The sequence below is a fragment of the Sceloporus undulatus genome, chromosome 5 (genome assembly GCF_019175285.1).
Source record: "Sceloporus undulatus isolate JIND9_A2432 ecotype Alabama chromosome 5, SceUnd_v1.1, whole genome shotgun sequence".
Lineage (NCBI taxonomy): Eukaryota > Metazoa > Chordata > Lepidosauria > Squamata > Phrynosomatidae > Sceloporus > Sceloporus undulatus.
In genome coordinates, this window is record NC_056526.1 from 32,641,152 (window position 1) to 32,663,201 (window position 22,050).

At 38.3% G+C, this 22,050-nt stretch overlaps 1 protein-coding gene across 14 annotated transcripts in view; it reads right to left on the bottom strand.

Moving 5' to 3' along the window:
• The window catches only part of RBFOX2 (RNA binding fox-1 homolog 2), a 257,860-nt gene that overhangs the window by 159,474 nt on the left and 76,336 nt on the right, over positions 1–22,050 (bottom strand). Inside the window, exon 1 of one of the 14 annotated variants that reach the window (XM_042469498.1) lies at positions 21,940–22,020. The exons of the other annotated variants lie outside the window; for them this stretch is intronic. Within the exon in view, the coding sequence (XP_042325432.1) occupies positions 21,940–21,951 (12 nt within the window). The 5' untranslated portion in view covers positions 21,952–22,020. Of the gene's footprint in view, positions 1–21,939; positions 22,021–22,050 lie in introns of those variants that run through there. 14 annotated transcript variants of the gene reach the window in all.

Below are 22,050 nucleotides of genomic sequence, written 5' to 3' on the forward strand. Positions count from 1 at the left end.
TTTTAAAGGGGACTGCAAATACTATGTCATTATTGTGATACCCTTTAACCTTTACAATATGCACAGTACAGTATTCTAAGGTATAATCTAATCACCTTATCTTGAACTGGAAAAAAATACAGAAAAGGGTAATCAAATTATGAGAGGGCTAGAGTATATTCCCAGAAACAAAGGCTACAAAATTGGGAGGATTTTATTTGAGAAAAGAAATCAAATGCAAGAAAGGAGCATGACAGAGGTCTATGAAAGTATACTTGGTGTGGAGAAAATAAAGACTCGAGTTTTTCCATCATCTCTTCTACAACTACAATTTGCAGCCCTCCAGTGAAAACTGATCATGAAGAGATTTGGATCAGACAGAAGGAAGTGTTTCATGAAACAGAACATACAATTTTACTAAGATACAGTGATAGATACCAGTTTTAAAGGGGAATTACAATAGACAAATTCATCAAGGGTAAGTATATCAGTGATGAATAGTTATGATGGTTAAATGAAATTTCTTAATTCAACTCAGGTGTATGGAGCCCACAGGTTGTTTGCTGCCTTGGCTAACAAAGGAAAAGATGGTTGCCTTCATGACCTGCTTGCAACTTTCCCAAAACTTTCAGTGGTGTTCCACTGTGAAGTGCAGAATTCTAGATCAGATGCACAAGTGGCCTTCTGGGAGTTATAGTCCAATAAACTTAATTTTCCAAGCTCTAGATCCAGCAGGTCTCTCACATTAACTACACAGGGCCAGCAAGCAAGCAGAAAGCTAAGTTCAAGAAGAAAAGGACAAAATGTGAACTACATCAGAGGGCTCTTGGAGGATGGCATTTGCTGGTAGCACTTGCAATCATAAAGAAAAGTAGAATGAAAGAGGGGAAAAAACCTCTCTCTCTCTCTCTCTCTCTATATATATATATATATATATATATATATATATATATATATATATATGGCCTTTTGCGGGAACAAGACATTGAACCATAAACACACATTCACAGTGATCCTCATTAGCTTTCAAGTACAGAGGCAATTTACTTCTAAATACTAGCTGCTGGGAGAAGCAACAGGGGATCATGGCAATCATACCATTTATCTGCCCTTCCATGTAAATATTAGAGGCACTTTATCTTAGTGCTGAGAGGGCTGTAGCACTGCATGCTTACTTGATTTTTTAAAAAATAACATTTTTATATTTTATTCATAGAATTTTTTTGCAAATTTAACTGATCAAATTGACCAGAGCTCTGAAAATTATCTAGGCAAGAAGCTGTGTGCATGCACATATGTGTTTGTAAGAGCAAGGCAGAGAGAATGACAGAAGAAGAAGGCACTCAGAGACATTAATATTATTATGATACTTCTTACTATGCTAGAGGCTTAAAATCCAATACCCAGGTAGACACCCTAACTACTAAAAAAAGTCTGAAAATAGGACATTTTTTCTTTAATCACAGATTCATGTTAAAGATCTCAAACAGCCCAAATACTCAGAAACCTGACATTTGGCATATAAATCATCCAAGATATATTGAGTACTATAAAATTCTGAAAACAAGTCATTTTAGCAACTGTTATTCCAGGCTGAGAACTCCTTAACCAAGGTGCTTGAGACCAGAATTGTTTCAGATTCTGATTTTTATTTTATTTTTTGGCTTTTTGAATATTTGCACAATAACATATTTGGGAAATGGGATCCAAATCTAAATATGAAATTAGTTTATGTTTCATACACACAGTCTAGTTATAATTTTATACAATATTTTTAATAATTTGGTGCATTAACAAAATTTGTGTATATTGTTTACAGGTGTGGAATTTTCTACTTGTGGCATCATGTTGGCACTCAAAATGTTTTTGATCTTGAAAGATTTCAGATTTTTGGATTGGGGTGCTCAACCTGTATAAAATATGAGGCATGAAGTTTACATAACAATATAGCCCAAAATACCACCATAAAGCCAAACACAGACCTACTAGGACACAGTGTTGCTGAATGATATTTTCACTGCTTCTTCATACTTCAATTTAAGAAGTTCTTTCTCCTTAAAAGGAATCTGTGCTTGCAAAGTGCTAATTTATTACTATTAGTTAGTATTTTGTGAAGTCAAAGGCTTTCATGGCCGGCTTCCATAATTTTCTGTGGGTTTTTCGGGCTATGTGGCCCTGTTCTACAAGAGTTCCTTCCTGACATTTCGCCAGCATCTGTGGCTGGCATCTTCAGAGAATGCTTGCCTGGAAAAAGTTGGGTGTATATATATATTGTGTGAGCCTGGGAATGCAGGAGTGATTTGCACATGTATTGTTCTGTTGCTAATGGCAGGCCTCTGGCTGAGTGGTTTCCCATTTGCATTTGCAAATGCAAATGGGAAACCACTAGTCAGGAGTTTTCCTGGCAGATAATGATCACCAATTAGCAGACACTAATCCTCTTTTGCATTAGCCTCCCAGCCTGAGGCCTGCCATCAGCACAGAACAATACCCATGCAAATCACTCCTGCATTCCCAGGCTCACACAGTATATATACACCCAACTTTTTCCAGGCAAGCATTCTCTGAAGAATTTCTGAAATTCTCTCCTATGAATAAAAGTCATGCAAAGTGGCATACAACAGAAATTAAATACAAGGAACAATGAAATGTGCAACAAATGACTAAATTAAAAAGGCAGCTAATTTATACACATTAATTTATAAATATTATCTTAATATGTAGCAAACTCATGGATAGAAATTTTCTAACAGTAAAAAGTGCCCAGTAGATAAAAGGCACTCAGACTATGCACAGTTCTTGAATACACAGGTCAATACTAAACTAGGCAAAGGAAAGATTTTAAAAAAGTTGTTTAAAATGTAGCACATATTTAAGTATTTCTACATAAAGTTCAAAGAGCTTATCAACAAATCTCTGACAACTCTGTATCAAATGCTCTCAAGGTATATACAGTAGTCTTTCCCACATTCAATGGCCTAAATCCTATTTTAGTCTTAACTAAAGTAAATCCACTGAATCCATTAGTTTTATCTAGGTGTCGACCCATCATTCAACAACTGACTGTGAATGGGTCAAATGTAGCTGGGATTAACCAACAAGATTTAAATGAAAGCTTAACTCCTCTTCTAACATTAAAGATTGGAAGGAAAAGATGTTAATAAGCAGGATTTGGCAGAACAGACAAAGGACTATGTTCCTTGGTCTATGAGAAGGGCAAAAGAAGACAACACAGATGGCAGGAAATACATAATTTTTCTAAAAGAGAGATACACAGCTAATTAGGTTTAACTATAATTTTTTGTGACGTTCTAATTCCAAAAGTGACCTTGGCAAGAGGCAACTGTCTTGAACTCAGGATGTGCTTCTAAGAGAAGTTGTGTTGCTGAGTTCCTATCAGTTTGAAAGTCTTTCCATCCAAAAATAAGCCAGTGATTTTCGTATACAGTGTGACACCCATATCCACGGATTTGGTATCTATGGTTTTACTTATCCATTATGAAAATGGATTCTAGGTCCTCCAGTGAGAGTCTGTGGTCAGCTTCCAGCCCAAGCATACCAGATTTACGCTGCAGGATCAAAAAATGCCTAGAGAAGTCTGGTTCTATGGTATTTTGGGGATGGAAGTCATTTGTATCATTGAAATAATAGAGTTCCCAAGTATTTGCAGTATCAGGTATACATGGGGGGGGGGGGAATCTCAGAACAATACCCCATGAATATAGGAGCTGTACAAAGTATGAGTTTATAAATTAAAATAAAAAAATAGAAATCCACAAAAGATCTGACAAGAGTTTATGAATTTCCAGAACCTATGTAATGTTGATAGCAGCTAAAACCATAGACTGTACGTACAGTGCAGGCCTCCAGATTTTGATGGATTACAACTCCTACCACTCCTAGCTAGCATAACTAATAGTAAGGAATGCTGAGGGTTGCAGTAATATATAGAGAGGCCACAATTTGCCTAGCCATACTATGAGGGATGAATTAAGGTTTTCATAGATCCTAGGCATTCTTGTATTTGACTCTCCATCTCACCTCAACATTCCACTAGGGACAGATGGGCATCAGTCTAAAAACTGTCATATCAACCGCAGTGATATTTTCTATGTATACATAGAAAAGGTTGGACAGGCAGGTCAGGACGTAGCCAAGGTGGGGATTCCACATAAATTCATAGTTTTGGGATTTAGTTGGCACATTACAGCACTGGTTGTGTTACGTGGGATCACTACAGCCAGACAACAATCAAAAGATAATCACATCCACAAATTGACATTAATAAATATTTAATTATTTTTTTTAACCTGCCACCACTTGCAGCCAGGCAAAGAAGTGGGTCCCAGGATAATTGCGGAGGATGTAGTACCAAGGCCTGGGCATCAGGCATCCATTCTTCCTACTTCAGCTGCTGTAGTGACTCCTCTTTACCTGAAAAGGTGGAAGCTGCAGCGGAGTGATCCCTTCCCCACTAATCCCCTTCCAACTGATGACTTTCCTCTTTCAGCTGATCCCTTCCCCATTGGAATTAACTGGAACTGACTAGATTATCATAGTCAAAATTATCATCCTTATCAGTACTTTCTATAAAAAGTGAAATATTAAAACAACTGCCTGCTCAGAGGATTTGCAAATAAAAATGTCATAATATAAATATAATGCAATAACCAATATTATATGTTGTGATTTTTATATAAAAAATGTGATTTGTGACAGTTTATGTTTTCAAGAACTGTTGTTTAATAAACCAATTTTTTTAAATGCTATTTCTATTTTTTGTGGATGAAAATATAAAATATATCTTGATTCTGAAATTTTGTTTTCCTTCTTAGTTCAGTTAAAAAAAAGTTAACCCTGTTTTCGTAGGCCCTGAAATTTTCATAGGCCCTAGCCACTGTGCCTAAACTGCCTAACAAAGTGGCCCTGCCTGTTATAGAGATAAAAAAAAGACTAGAGATGAAACTGCTTGGTTCAAATTGACCCCTTTTCTTTCTCTATGGCAGAAGTGAGGATTTCCATAGAAAAGTGCACAGAAATCTAACATTTTAGTGTGCCTGTAGCTGCACAGCAGTGTATTCATACAAGTTAACAGAGCAGACTGCTTCTGTATGCAACTGAGCCCTGGGCTTGGGCTGGGAGGTATCTGAGAGAAAAATTCAAGTAGACTGACCTTTGCTGTAACCTAAGCAGTGTTCTGAATAGGAAATGTCTAGCTTGAAATCCAAGCCAGCATCAGGCACACCTCTAACCTCCAATATTGACACTGCAGAAGCACTGCAAGGCTCTCTGTATCATAGCTCCCTTCCTCTTTGCAAACCTTCAATAAGGGGATAGGAAAAGTGCATTTTAAGATGGTTGGTTTGTACAGATTTCCAGAAGATGGGGTAGATGGGGAGAAAGAAAAGATAATAGAGGTAGAAAGTGAATTTGCCTACTCAAGCCCCAAACAAGTTTAGACTAAGCATTTTAGAGGTGGATATAAGAGCTGGAAGAATGTATGCCATTAAACTAAGGGACTATACTATACTATACTATACTATCCAATCTCTTTCTTAAATCATCCTAAAACTTTCTCAACCTAATCTATAATAAAATGCTCAGGTTCAGAGTTGGCAGCTCTAAGAAAGGCTTCCTGTTCCAATTCAGTGAAAACAGAAACCCACTATTGACTGTGGACCCATTGTAGCATTTCACCCCAAGATCCACATTTATTCTTACTAATAATGAAGTGGGAGATCCATACCAATAGGTACAGCACTGCAATGGAGATAATCAGATAATCTTTCCCTGCTCTTTTGTGCAATAGTACTGCTTAGCTTTGTGGCTGAAATGCACAAATACAGAGGGGATGTTTGTAAATGACAGTTCTGGAGAAATTAGGATTGGTGTATATATATGCCATATGCTCCCCCATCACAACTTCTACGATTCTGGGATTTAAAAAAAAAATTACTGTAACTTAAGTGTTCCTATATGAAGAGTATCAATTTAAGCTGGAAGACTTTCTCAAGTCCAAAACACACCACAGAAATAATCCAGTTTGAGACTGCTTTAATTTCCCTGGCTCAATGCTAGGGAATTCTGGTGACTGTAGTTTTATGAAACACTTTAGCCTTCTCTGTCAGAGAGTTCTGGTACCACACAATAAACTACAATTCCCAGAATTCCCTGAGCCAAGGCAGTTAAACCGGGCTCAAACAGGATTATTTCTGCCGTATGTTTTGGACATCACTTGTTCTTATTTGACAGCCCCTACAGGGCCATCTATACTGTGGAAGAAGCAGACCCCTGAGTCCCAGGTTTCCACTTCCATTAGTCTTTGAGAAAAAAGGAAGAGAATGACTGAATTACTTTTTTGTTCTTTGTTAATACCGCCAGGGGTCCTGGACAACTTAAGTACAACACAGATCTTGTCTTTCCAACTTGGCTGGTGATTTCCTGTACACCTGATTCTCTTCCCCCATCCACCATATGCAGAAACCATACATCCCCCCCTTACTTATGTGAATTCCTACAGGCTCCCAACTTACATACATTACATCCAACTGAGTTCAGAAGGTGGAAATAGCTTCTCAGAAAAGTTAAGACGAAAGTAGCAATGTAAAAGACCAGGCATTTGGGATGTTTCAGACATATAACTACAGCCTGCCACAGTTTCTTGATTATGACCCAACATCCCATCTTACAAATGAGAATTAGGTTCACCTGAAGGCTATACCAGTAGTTCTTCATCTCCACTCTAGAGGAGGAGACCCCATATCAGCAACTCAGCAGTATGGAGCTCCCTAGTCTGGTACCAGCTGCCTGCCCAATTCAGACCTCTAATCTCTCCGACTTTGATTTAATGTAGCAATTATTGGTAATATGGTTTGAAGGAGATAAATGCCCAACACGGGGCGGGCTGGCACTGACGTTCATTCCGTTCATGATGCAAGAACAGTTTTAATTAAAATCCCCTTTATGATAAAGGAGCTGCTTGACTGGATGTTTCTGTGCAGCCCTGATATGGAGCTTCCTCTAAAGCGGATTAGAAATCAAAAGTTTCCCCCCACTCTTGCTCCTGGCAATACAAAAAGCATAGGAACACAGTCACCATGTTGCCCAAAATGCAATTCCCCAAACCCAAGAATTGCTGGGATCACACAAGGCTGATGCAGATAACAATCTTTCCACAATCAAAGAACTAAACCCTGATTCCTAAAGGTCAGACACAAAGAAAATACTGACGCAACAAGATGGGTGTGTGTCCACTCCAATCCTCCCAAAAGGTTTTCCCCTTTAAATCAAATACACACAATACTACTCTGTTTGCTGACATTGCAGGCAGTATTGCTCAGAAGGGGATTACAAGTCACAGCAACACAGAAGACAGCCTTATTCTATTTTAAACCAAATAAAGCAGGTCCTTAGATGTATGAAGGAATTTAATCTGGCAGAACTGTAGGAGTCCCAGTACAGGCTGGTTTTAGAAAATGTTTATCATTTCTTACCAAAATTACAAAAAAAAAAAAAAAAAAAAAAAAAACAACCCTAAGTAAGTGAGTGATGATCCACCTCCCCTCACAAAAACACTTCTTTTAAATTATACCACCACAATTTTTATAGGAGATACTAAAATGAATATGTTAAGTCTTGCCTGGTTCCTTTTATTTCTTTTGCCAAGAGCCATCTGTCATAGTGAAAAATTAGTGCTGTGTATTAATACATAAAAGGCAGCACAAAGCATTTGTGACTAGCAGCACAAAATGGAAAATGAAGAACCCCAAGTTTCAACGCATGCCTGCTTTTATTCCCAAGGTTACTTTAAGTTGCTAAATGCATGTCAAGATAAAGATAGTGATTAAAGGAAATGAAATTCTGCCCAAGCTGTATAATTCCAGGATCCCTGTGCTCCAGCAATACCTTTGTAGGAAACTCTTCACTAAACAGTAAAGTGATTATCTCCTCTTGAGTTTGTCTTATACCAGAAGTACCTTTTTTCAAGGCACTGCTTTTTGAAGCAGCACCAATGTTACAGTGTCACTGAATTTACCAGTGAGAGGAACAATGTAAGTGGCAAATCAACTCACCTTTTCAAGATGATGACTGGGCTGAAGTAACCTTCTAGTAAAGTAATTAATTATTATGACCTAAATACTTGAAATAAAAACTGGGGAACATGGGTCATTGGTGTACAAACCAAAGTCAACCACTGTAAAACCGAAATTCTTTATTTGCAAACTAAGAAAAAAGCAGGTCAGAGACAACAGGGCAAAGGCATAACACAGTTAGACTGGTGAACAGGAAAACAGCTTGGTGCAATTAACAAGATTAAAGAGGGATTTAAAATCAGGATAGAAAGAGCAATGGGCAAGATTGATCTTTACAGGATTAAAGCCAGAATCCTACTAAGAGTCCAGTGGTCCTGAGATCAACAACACATAATGGGATTAAATCGAGAGCAGCTTTGTTTTTGTATTTGAATCCACAGCATCTCTACTACCACTACAGTACTTAAAAGCAAAGCAGTCCCACAATGACATGATGGGATTTGCAGTATAGTGTGGCTAGCAACATGCATGCTCTTGCAAAACAAAAAAGAAAACAAAAAAAAACCCCAGGAAATAAATTCAAAGACAACAACTGGAGGGAAGAAAATGGACTAGCCAAACATTTCATAACCTGCAGGCAATGCAGAAATTTTGATATGGTAAATTTGACAGGATTTTTTCAAAATAAACAGGAGGCAGTGTAGCATCCAGAGCAGTAAGAGGATTTTATACCGACAGCATCAATTGCTTATTAAGATTCCAAGAAGAAACATATGTCTGTGTCTCATAACAAAATTTTCAACACACTCACAGATTGCAGTTACACAGCGAACAGATTTAAAAATAAAAGAGAATGCCTCTAGCATCCCTAGTAACAAAAACTGTTCAACCTCCACTTTTAAATGTCTCTTTTCCAGAATGGCAGTAATCTAAATTCAAATTTGGAAGAGGTGAACAAAGTAAACTGAATGAGAGATATATATTAGTCTTATTTATCACTTAAACTTATATTCTGCTTTTCTTTGAATAAAGTCAAGCCAAGGTACATGGCTCCCTCCCTCAGTTTATCCTCACAAGTATGTGCTGAAATGAGGATGAGAGAGGTATACCATTAAGTTTCATATTAACACTACTCTAATACTGATGTGCAAATAAATTAGTGGTGCTGCTAACATTTACGTCAGCAAAAGGGGATTAACAGTATGTGTTCCCTCAAGCTTAGTACCTCTCCATTCAGAGCAGTTTTGAATATTTATTTACCTCTTCATTACTCTCATATATTTGATTCTAATGAAAACAAGATGTATTACAATAAGCACTGGATTACTGCACCGATCTCTCATGCAAGTGATACTTAAAGAGATTTTACAGCAAAGACTTTTACCATATGTGGAGCAAGAAATGTCCAAGATGAGTTCAGAACATGAAGAAGCACTACGGATCATATTGCAAACGTACACTTGATAATGGAAAGAACCAAATAATTTCAGAATGAAATAAACCTGTGCTTTCTGAATTACAAGACGGCTTTCTGAATTAAAAGCCCACTGTGAAAGAAATTAGTGTAACACAAAATTTGGTTGTCTTGATGAGTAAAGTATACAGGGTAATTAAAAAAGAATGGTACAAAAACAAATAAGAACAGTTTTACTTTTGCACCATTCTATTTAATCACCCAGTATTCTGGATAAGAGGCCACTGTAACAAAACAATATGGAGTAACAGAATGGTTTTCAGTTGGCAAGGGGCTGGAAAAAGGCTGCATTTTATTACCTATCTATTTAGTTTATACTGTATGTAGAACATATCATATGAAAAGTAGGAATACGCTCAGAGGAAGAAGAAAACTAGAGGCAGGAAAATCAATAATTGAAGATATGAAGATGACACAAAATTACTAATGAAAAATAACAAAGATTTGGAATAACTACTTATGAAGTTAATTAAGAAACGGCAAAACATGATTACAGTCGAATATATTGTACTGAGGAAACAAAAATAATAATCATGGAGTATTCACATACAATTTTAAAATGAATAAAGATAGCAAAATAGTTAAAAGATTTTCTACATCATGGCTCAGTCCTTATTCAAAATGGAGACTGTAGTCAAGAAATTAGAAGAAGTATAAAACTTGAAAAGGTAGCTGTGAAAGAGCTAGATAAAATACTCAAGTATAAAGATATATCCTTAAATACCAAAGTCAAAATGATCCATGCCATAGTATTTCTTATTTCGATGTATGGTTTTGAAAGCTGGACAGTTAAGAAGGCTCACAGAAGGAAAATACTACAGATACCACAGATTGTCAAAAAAAAAAAAAAGCCAAATAAATGGGTCCTAGAGCAAATCAAACCTAAAGATGTCAAAATGACTAAAATGAAGCCATCATACTTCAGACATATCTGACTAGTTGGAAAAAAATATATAATTCTGAAAAAAGTGAAAAGAAGAAAGAGGAAGACCACAGTACAGATGGATTGATTCAATCATGGAAGCCATAACCCTGAGTTTGCAAGACCTGAGCAGGGCTGCTGATGACTAGGGCTCATGGAAGTATCTCATTCATAGGGCTGCCACAGGATGAAGCCAAGCTGACAGCAAATAACAATAAGAAGAGTGACACCGTTTGCAAAAGGACAAGAAATATAACAACATGAGTTAGATCATGTTGGTAATACCTAGGTGTGGCAGCAGACGATGCTTTCCAATCTCCAGGGTGGCAATGATGATGAGCTCAGAGACTAATGGGAGTAAGATAGAAAACATTACAGTCTCCAGTCCTAAGAAACTAAAAACTGAGCTTACCTTGCATACAATATATTGTAAATGAAAAGGTTAAAGTGAGGCAAAATAGGCATTTCAGAGTACTTTGACACAATCTTTATTTTAAGACCGAATCAAGCAGGTCTATGGGAAGGTTGAATTTTTACAGATAATTGAGGAAAAAACTCATTTCATCTAATGCACTTCAAATTCCTTTACAAGCACTGAACATGCACCACATAAAGAAAAAAGCAGGAGAAGATATATAAACAATATTTACCTGGTTTTTTGTTTTGTTTTGTTTTGTTTTTTTTAAAGGAGTCCTTTTCAACAAGAGCTGGAAAATTATCTGGAAATACGTGGATATCGCACATTTCCCGTTCCCTTCCACTCTGTACTATGTAGTGGGATCTAGGCAAATAGCAACATCCTGTGGTAGACTTAAGTTTCATATTGTGACTAATAATTACCGACCAAACATCAATACAGTCATCCCTCCATATTTGTGGCTTTGATATTTGCGGATTTGATTATTCACGGATTTCATTAATATGTTCTCTCTAGGACTGTCTAGGTCCTCCAGTGCAACTCTGTGGTCAACTTTAACTAAAAGTTAAAATTTGTAGCTACTCCAGTGCCATTCTATGGTCAGTGTATGTGGGACATTGACCACAGAGTTGCACTGGAGGACCTAGAGATTCCTAGAGAGGTATCCTCTCAGGTAAAAACAGTGTTTTTGTTATTTGTGGTTTTTCCATATTCATGGGTTCCCCTAACCCTAGAGAATATGGAACAACTGTACTATATTTTGTTTTGATGGTTTGTTTAAAACATCAGATGTGAAAGTAAAAGGAATGTATTTGGATTTTTTCTTCTGTGATGTCCAGTGGTAAGGAGTAGATCAGAATCTTTACAATGGGTCACTGCAAATACAATTTATGAAATATAATTGCTTTTGATCATTTGTCCATTGTGCATGAAGCACCAATTGTATAACTGCAGGACATGATGTTTCCTGCAAGGAAAAAACAGTGACATTTCAATGATGTAATCCATTTACAATTTGATGGCACCTTATCAAATTCTTCCACTGAAATATAATCTGAACATCTTTCCAGCATAATATATAAATACATAATTATTATTTTTTAACTTGTCCTTTCCTTCCCACCAGCTCAGGGCAGAACATGGTACATGTATCCCATTGATAATCACAATAACCCTGTGAGGCAGGTTATGCTGGAGGAGTGAACAATGTCGCTCAATAAGCTTCAAAAATAAGTGGTGATGTGTACCCAAAATACCCTCTCCTTCTAGATCAGCATTGGATTGGGTATGCATTAAGTAGTAAGCTTTTAATGTTTGATGCGAGAGAAATTATTTTTTAAAAGCCATACATGGCCTGGCCCTAACACTCTGGGATTGTAAAGAGCATCTCACATACTTGACAGCAGCAAAACCATCCCGCAGTATGCAGATAACACATGTGTAACTAAGTAATTGCTGGAAGCATGAGTTGAACATGATGTCTAAAAGCATCCTTACATTTTAGAATCCAAGGTTACAAGAGAGTTGGAGAATACTAAAAGGCTAAACTGACAGCCACTGAATTATTTCTCAGAATAGTTCTGCATTGTCCTACTTATAAAATACAAGCAAGAGTAAAGTTCAGGAGCAGTCAGGCTAAAAAAAACTGCAGAATATTTTCAAACCACCACCACCACCACCATCTTCATAGCTGTCCCTTTTCCTCAAGATATGTTTTATGCGATTTCAGGATTATTTTCCCACTTGTGTACTGTCAAAAATGTGATCTAAGTGGAACCTGCAACAAAATGTTGCATTGCTGAATGTTCCTGTTCACTGTTGAAGTCAGTCTTCTCCATAATACTCCAATCCATTCCCCCTCTCAACCAGTTTTCCATTTCTCCTCTCTCAGTGAACATCTGTGACAAGGAAGCATATTCAATATTCAGTGTTGGGAGGGGTCCTCCTTTTGGGTTTCCACACCAAACATGTGTCTGTACTTCTGCAAACTTTGGAATTTCACTGGGTAAACTCATGTCTCTGGTCCTGAATATAGACGGTGCCATTTGGGTTACATAAATGAACAAAAATTGCATTTGAATACTGGAATAAGAAGGCACAATAAAAATCTTCAGTCATTGAAGAAGTTACACTTTACAATGCAACTCAACACATCCACCAGTGATGTATTCCCAAGGTGGCCTGAAGTTTTTAATACCAGGTAGCTTTGAGTATAAGGATCGACTGTGTCCATGTGGAGAAGGAGCTGTAGAATCCATATCACATATCCTTCTCACATGCACTTTCTACAGAGATGACAGATTAAGGTTAATAACACCTTTATTAGAGAAATTCCACGGAAGATCTCAGGGCTGGTACACAAGATATTTACTAAAAGATACTGATAAAAATGTCACAGAAGAGGTGGCAAAATTCTGTTTCGCAGCAATTAAGGCCCGTAGGGCTATAGTAACTACTACAGCTAAGAATCAATAACTGGTATTAGCAACTAATAGTAATGTCTTCTCCTGACCCAGCCCAATCTTACAGTATACAGAATAATGAGAAGGAACAGCATCGCTTTTACATATTAGAGTTTGCTTATGTTCTTAATAGATTAATATGATGAAGGCTTAGAAGGTTTTTATCTTTAATTATTTATACAGTAGGCCCTTGCCTTACGCCGGAGATCCATTCCGCCCCCCCCCCCCCCCCCCCCCCGCGTAAGGCGAATTCTGCCTATGCTGGAGCCCCATTCATTTGAATGGGGCTCGTGTGCGGTGGCGCAGGAGCGCACAGCAGTGCGAGAGCGTGCGGTGGCGCAACAGGCACACGCCTATTCATTTGAATGAGATGCACCACCCCTTGCGCCCTGTATGCTCCCCGTGGCTTGAGCGCGTACGCTCAAGACTGCATAAAGCGCACCCACATATAACACGGGCGCACAGTATTTGTACTTATATTGCAAATTTACTTTTAATATGCTATTGTTGTGTTAAAACTGTGTTTTTTTAATTTTGCATTGCCTGGAGGTCTGTAGACTGTAATAAAGGCTTTGTTGTTGGTGCTGGTAGCTTCCTAAAAGAAGCAGTATAGTGCAGTGGTTTGAGTGTTTCACTACTACTCTGGAGATCAGGGTTCAAATCCTGGTTCAGCATGAAAACCCACTGGGTGATCTTTGGCAAATCACACTCTCTCAGCCTCAGAGGATGGCAATGGCAAAAACCGTTCTGAAGTAACTTGTAAAGAAAATCCCATGATAGGGAGCATCAATGGATGTTCAAGTCCCATATTCAGGAGAGGAGACATGAGCCTTAGGGTTGCCATAAGTTGGTAATGACTTGAAGGCACACAGCAACAAAGCCTCCTAGAAAGCATGCTTCTGTATTTCTGAAAACCTTGAGTTTCACTGGGTATTAAACTTTGATCTTCAAAGGGGTTTTTGTCACTGCCATCCTCTGAGGCTGAAAGAGTGTGACTTGCACAAGTTCATCATTTAGGTAGTCAGACTGCAGGCCATTTAGAGCATTAAAGGTTAAAGCCAACACCTTTAATTGGGCCTACAAAGCAACTGGCAACCAATACAGGTCCTTCAATATTGGAGTAATAGGATATCAACACCAAGCATCAATTCGTTCCTTAACAGTCACATTTTGCACCATCTGGAACTTCTAGACACCCCGTAAGAATAGTTCCATATACTGTAGTGTGCACTGCTGTAGTAAAGTTGCAAGGTAGCTAAGACATCAGTGCCAGTTGCCACATCGGGTCAACTCAAAAAAAGGTGGTATAAAAGCAGTCCTTGCCATCCCCTATGAGCTGCAAGTCTTGGGGCACCACAGAGTCATGGGGTACTCTTAAACTACAAACCTGCCCTTTCAAGAGGAATCCCTTCTAGAACAAGTGACGCTGAATCCCAATCCACAGACTTGCCTTTCTACTTGCTAGTAGCACCCCCATCTTGACATGTTCTACTTTAATTAACACAGTCCTCTGAACTAGATTATTTCCTTTCATGTATGGTCTTTTTTTATTATATATAACGGGCCCTTGGTATCCACTGGGGTTTGGTTCCAGGTATCAAAATCCATGGATATTCAAGTCCCATTATACACAATTAAAAAATGATATACCTTATACAGTATAAAATAGTTAAATCAAGCTTTGCTTTTTGGAATATCTGGAGGGGAATTATTTTTAATCCGTGGATGGTTGAATCCATGGATGCAGAATCCATGAATATGGAGGGCTGACTGTACAACAAAAAGATGTGTCCATGTTCCATTTTACAAAACTAGTCAATGGCCTGTTACAGACAGCCAAAATAAAGCTGCTTCGAGTCACAGTGGAGGTATGGTGTTTCAATGATGCATGCGTCCTAAGAGTCCAGAAGCCACACCAAAGTCACGCTCCAGTCCTTTGAAACACCATACTTCCACTGTGACTCGAAGCAGCTTTATTTTGGCTGTCTGTAACAGGCCAATAACATAATTTTAATGCCTCTGACCACAATGTCTGGATTTTCATAGTTGTTCCAGAAATCATTTGCTGACCTGCTGAGACCAAGTTCATCTTACAATACTTTTAGTAAACACCTTGGGAAGCCACACTTGAAAAAGAATGTATAACAAAAATAATAAAAGTAAGAAATTCAGTAAAAATGAAGATTAATGATGAAGCACTAAACAAAAAAAGTGGTCACCAGTGGCATAAGAGTTCCACGGCCAATCAAGAAAAGTTACTCATTTGAATCACTGGTGGTTATTTGGTACATTGCAGCAAACCAGTCGAGAAACTCCTTTTTGTAGAACATACTAGTTCAAAAGCTTTCTACATGAGGTGTGGGACTGATACCTGCATATTAAACAATCAAGGTAATCAGAGATCCTCAATGATTTTTGTCCATTTAATAATCCTAAATCCAGAGATTAGCGTTCCTCTGAAAACCCCAAAGGAAGCAGCTATGAAAGAGACTGTCTTGTTAACCCATAATATAATACAAAAAAGAAAAAGATTGGTATATTTGCAGAAAATAGCTGTTCTGTTTTAAGAGAAAGCCAAGGCACCATACAGACAGCCTATCTGAGAAAGCTCTACTCGAGTTGCAAGATTAGAAGTATCACCTTCCAGTTTAAGTGAAAATGATAAATAATAATCTTAAAATGAAATAATATATTCAGGTTGAGAACCTCATTGTCCCAGTAGCTCTGGAGATAGAATGAATCAGAGCATAACGTACACATCACTGGCCAACTGTGAGCTATAGTTGCAAGTACAGTAGCTATAGTCTCACAGGGCTTCTGCATCTATTGGGAACAGACTGAAGACAAACTGCATGCAGAGATGGAACTGATACAAAGTGCTGGAGACAGCTGAGATCTTTAAAGACATATCTGATGGCTATTCATTAACTAATTAAAACATTTCTTTAGACTCCAAATATCCATTCTCCTGAGCCTAATAACAACAACAACAACAACAACAACAATAATAATAATAATAAATGATTTATTTCTAGCCCACCCAATCACAAGGAATCGGGGCAGCCTAGACTGCTGCTAAAAACACTCAGACAAGGAATAAGAAAACCTTTAATGTGTAACATGAGAAAATACATGCAAGTAGCAAGGGGATCAAAATAACAGGACCTGACAAGCACACAAAAAGGACCAATTTACTCATTGGAGGTTTCCTAGCATGAGGGAGAATTTCCTCTAGCCTTGCAATGGCTGGATCCTTCAACTTGTCAGTTTCAATGTTTCTTCATCAGGATGAAAAATCAGGCCCCTTATTCTATTCCTCCCTTCACAAAAAGACCCGCAAAAGTACAAGGAAATCCTATGTCGAGAAATGTCAAGAAATGTTCTGGCAACCATGGCTCAATGAAGATAGGTCTGTCTTGTAAAAGATTGTTGTTGTTGTTATTGTTTTATTCATGCCTCAAAAAGTTCAGGGAGACTAACAACCATAAATAAAACACACCACTATATATACAAATTAAAAACACTTAAAATAATCTAAGATAGCCAGTGTGCTATAGTGGTTTGAACACTGGACTACGACTCTGAAGAACAGAATTCAAATCCTCACTTAGCCATGGAAATTCACTGACTGACCTTGAAAATCACATTCTCTCAGTCACTTGAGATACAAGCATAGAGAAAAACTGCAACTCTGGCAAAGGGGAGTTCCAATAACCAGGGTGCCACCACTGACAAAGCTGTGTGGCACTATGGGTCACACTATTATCACCAGCCTGGAGTAAGGGTATGCAGGAGAATGTCTTGTGTGATGATGAGGATGATGGTGATGGTGATGATGAAAGAATCCCACAAATAGCAAGGTTCAAAGGTCTACCTTCTTAAAGAATAATCAGCTCTTGTATGAACCCAAGGAGCAGATCCATTAAAGGACAACCATAAAGCTCAAAATAGGGTTCAGACTCAGGAGGAGGAGGAGTGAAGGTCAGAGGAAGGAACATCAACTATCTAAGATATGCTAAAGAAGAATGTGCAAAGGTAGGCTTACTGCTACAGAAATAACAACCACAAAGGATATGCATAAATTCAACCTAGACAATATGGAAATCAAAATGGTCAAAGATTTTATGTACCTTGTATCAAATATTGACCGTAACAGAGACTGCAGTCAAGAAATCAGAAGACTAAGAATGAAAAGGGCTAGAACTAAGCAAGATCCTGAAGAGTAAAGATATAACTGAGAACTAAAATTAGAATTGTCCACTCCATGTACGGATGTGACAGCTGCATAATAAAGAAAGCAGACAAGAAGAAAATCAATTCATGTGATATGTGATGCTGGAAAAGACTGCTAAGGACACAGTGAATCAAAAAGTCAAAGAAATGGGTTCTAGAACAGACCAAGCCAGAACCCTTCCTGGAAGCCAAGATGATGAAACTGGAATAGAGAAGGAGAATGGACTATAGCAGTTTTCTTCAGTGAAATGGTGAGTGACATGCAAAAGCCTTTCTCTGGTACTAAGAACCCAAGAAATGTCCATCTTGGTGGTGCAAATCTGAATAACAGAATAATAGTGAGTTGAGCCAATGGTCCATCTGTTTCAGCATTCTGGCCAAGTTTCTTTGGCCACATCATGAGAAGGCATGACTCACTAAAAAAGATAATAATGATAGGAAAACTAGAAGGCAGTAGAAAGACAAACAATCCACATGGCAAATGGATGGACTCAATCAAGACAACCATGGGCCTAAATCTGCAGGACCTAAGCAGTGCAGTGGAGGATAGAGATTCTTAGAGATGTCTCATCCATACAGTCACCATGAGTCAGGGATGACTCAAGGGCAGTTAACAACAACAACAACAAACAAACCAGGGGAGCTGAAGTACTTATGAGCAACACTGCTTTCACACTGAGTGTCTCTGCATGAGCTTCTTCTATTCCACACACTTAGTTAAGCACTGTTACAGCAGTCAGAGGTACCAGTAAGAAAAATCTCCAGAGAAAATAAATCAGCAGTTAATGAGCTGGTGTCAACAGCTACTTTGGATGGGGAAATACTCTTACCCAGGCCATGACTAGACCCAAACCTACTTGGCTTCAGCAAGGAAGCTGCATCAAGCACCCTGGAAAATATATGGCACTATAATAGTGAAGTCTATAATTTAAAGAAAACCATTCAAAAGTCTGGACTAGAGAAGTAGGTCTTAGCATTCATTACTAGCCACAAAAGCAGGTTGCTTTGCTATCATGTTTAAAGTGACAACATATACTAACCAAATGCAGGAAACTAACAATAGAGCCTTAGCATCATAACAGAGCAGCCAATCTCTCTACAAGCATACACACACATGGCCCTCTCTCTCTCATCTTTCAGAGTAGATACCTGGCATTTGTGCGATGAATGAACTCATGGCACTGGTTCAGTTGCATAATCACCTATGCAACTGTGAAATCCAGTATAATTATGCTGTCATCTATTTATGCTATGTTAAAAGTATACAGAAACTTCGCCAGAATGCTAAAATAGATGGACCATTGGTCCAACTCACCATTACTCTATTATTCAGATTGCACCATCAAGACGGACATTTCTTGTGTTATTAGTACCAGAGAAAGGGTTTTGCATTGCACTCCCTGCTATATTCCATTCTCCTTGAAGAGGTAGAAATAGCCGCCAAAATCAGATGTCACAATCAGGGCTGGTAGTCATCTGTATTATTTCTTATATGAATTTCACACTTTCTGAGAATTGCTGCTGCAAAATATGATGAATTTCAATTTTCATTTTCAATAATAGCAAGTTTCTAGCCCTCTTAGTCACAAGGACAATACAGATGCAAATAAAGAAAAAGAAAGAATACTGTTGCCTCATTGAGTGCCTTTAATAGCTAGAGAAACCAGCAGGTGAAGTTTTTTACAACTCAGAGAAAAAAACATTATCACTGGATCAGGTATGCAGACCAAGTTGCTCTTAAAGGCAAAAGAGAAATGACTAGTTGAAAGCTGGAAACCCTAGAAGACAGTGTCTCAAACATCTTCAGTGCGTACATTTCCTTCCTTCTGGTGTATAACCGATACTTTCGCCTTGGGTCTCTTTCTACCGAACTCCAATATCATGTTCAGAATAAATCATACAATAACATTCATGTTCACATGACTTCTATGATGCAAATAATTTCCCCATCCCCACCCCAATGTACTGTTTTTCTTGATTCAGAAAACAGGGTTGTTGTCATTCATTCATCTCTGCTTTAGTGACCAGGGTCATGGAGGGGATAGCCTTTGAATACCTGTGTACAGTGGTCCCTTCGTTTACATGTGGATCCATTCCAGCCCCCCCCCTTGGTGTAAAATAAATGCTGCATATGCTTGAGCCCCATTAATGGGGCTCATGCTCACGGTGGTGTGCGCCACGGGTAAACACGCCATAGCTCCTTCCATCGCACGGCGCCACTTCTTCCATCACTGCTTTCAACGTATGCTAAAAGCAGCATATAATGCACCTGCATATGACGTGGGCGCACTGTAATATTTAATTGTGTGTAATGTTTTATGTAAGAGCCTAAATACCGTAAGGGTACCAGATCCTGTCTTACTTTAGACTATAAGCAGGTTCAGCCCAGGCTGGCCCTCCATATCCACAGATTATGCATCCATGGATTCAATCATCTATGGCTTGGGAGGAAAATTACTTCCAAAAAGCAAACCTTGATTTTGCCATTTGATATAAGGGACACTTAAGGATCACAGCATTTATTTCCCACACATCCAAATTATGCTTAAAACTCTGTAACATAGACTCCAATCATATATGGAGAGAGAAAGCGGGTTTCAGGAAAGGCAGAAACACTAGGGACCACATTGCAAACAAACAATGGCTAATGGAAAGCACAAAAGAATTCCAAAAGAAAATCAGCATGTGCTTTATAGACTACAGTAAAGCCACTGACGGGACAGATCAAAAAAAATTATGGAATGCTCTTAAAGATATGGGAATGCCATTACATTTAATAGTCCTGATGAGAAATCTCCACTTAGGACAAGAGGCCACTGTTAGAACAGAATATGGAGAAACAGAATGGTTCTCAGTTGCCAAGGGGGCCAGGTAAGGCTGTATATTATCACCCTATCTGTTCAACTTGTATGCCGAAAATATAATAAGAAGAATAGGTTTAGACTCAGAAGGAGGAGGAGTGAAGATAAGAGGAATTAACAATCTAAGATATGCAGACAACACCATATTACTAGCAGGAAACAAAACAGACTTGGGAAAATTACTAAGGAAAGTCAAGGAAGAAAGTGCAAAAGCAGCTTGCTGCTGAACATTAAAAAAAATAAAATACTGTAATAATGACCATGGTTGATCTACGTAAATTCAACCTAGACAATGAGGAAATTGAAATAATAAAAGATTTCCTGTGCCTGGGATTAAAACAATTGATCGGAATAGAGACTGCAGTCAAGAAATAAAAAGATTAGTTATGGAAAAGGCAGTGATGAAAGAACTAGACAAGATCTTAAACAGTATACAACTGAGTACTAAAGTTAGAATTGTCCAATTCATTGTATTTCCCATCACCATGTATGGATGGGAGAGCTGCACAGTAAAGAAAGCAGATAGGTAGTGTAGTAGAAAGAGAGGAAGACCACATGCTACATGTGTGGCCCAACTGTAGCACTTTCTTCCTTGAACCTGAAGTCTGACCACATATACCACAATTACAAATTAGCTATGATTACTTGTTCCTTGGCTAGATTTCAGTCACTGTACCAAATTCTCTAAGAGGGCCTAAATATTCCAAAGGCACCAGATCCCATCTGATCTTTGCAGCTAAGCAGGGTCAGCCCTCGTTAGTATTTGGTTGAGGGACCGCCAATGAATACCAGGCGCTATAGGCTATACTCCAGAGGAAGAAGCTGGCAAAACTATTTCTTGAGTATTCCTTGCCTAAGAAACCGCTATGAAATTCATGAGGGTCACCATAAGTCAACAGGTGACTTGAAGGCACATATACACTTATCAAGTCGTCCCCTTCTTTGCCATCACTGTCTTCTAGTTATACCAGAACAACGACATAAGATTCTGTATTATTCCCTGGCGTAATTGAGGAAAGCTTCTTACCTGTGAATTTTCTTCAGTGTACACAAGTACCATGGTTCAGATGGTGTATCAGACTTGTTTTATTAGAGTAGGTTGATAATTTCCAAATAAATGATGGTATAAATAATTGTCTCTATTTTCTGATTTCAACAGGATGGTAAGGAAATGACCATTCCAAAACTAAATGTAAGGAACTACAGGTGTAAGAAAATGACCATTCCAAAACACACACACACATACATACACACATAGCACTTTCCAAGAAGCACACAAGAACAAAGTAGTTGGTGGTGGTATGCGTCTTCCAGTCCTTTCTATGGCAATCCTAAGGCGAACCTATCATGGGGTTTTCTTGGCAAGATTTGTTCAGAGGTTTGCCAGGTGTTAAAATTCAGTAACTACTTTTTCCCCATAGGGTCAAATAAAGCATAGCAAAGGGCTGAAAAGAGTGCAATCCAAATGTGGAGAGGGTGCACCTCTTCACACAGAATTCTCATTTCCACTCCTTATATGTGCAAAGCGTGTAAGCTCTCACACAGATCCCTACTTACCCAGAGATACATCGTGTCAGTCTGAGCGATTCCAATCCAGCAGTTGGTTGAGCTGATCCCAGAAATGCAGGAGAGACTTCAACAAAAATGTGGCTACCAAGACTGGGGGGG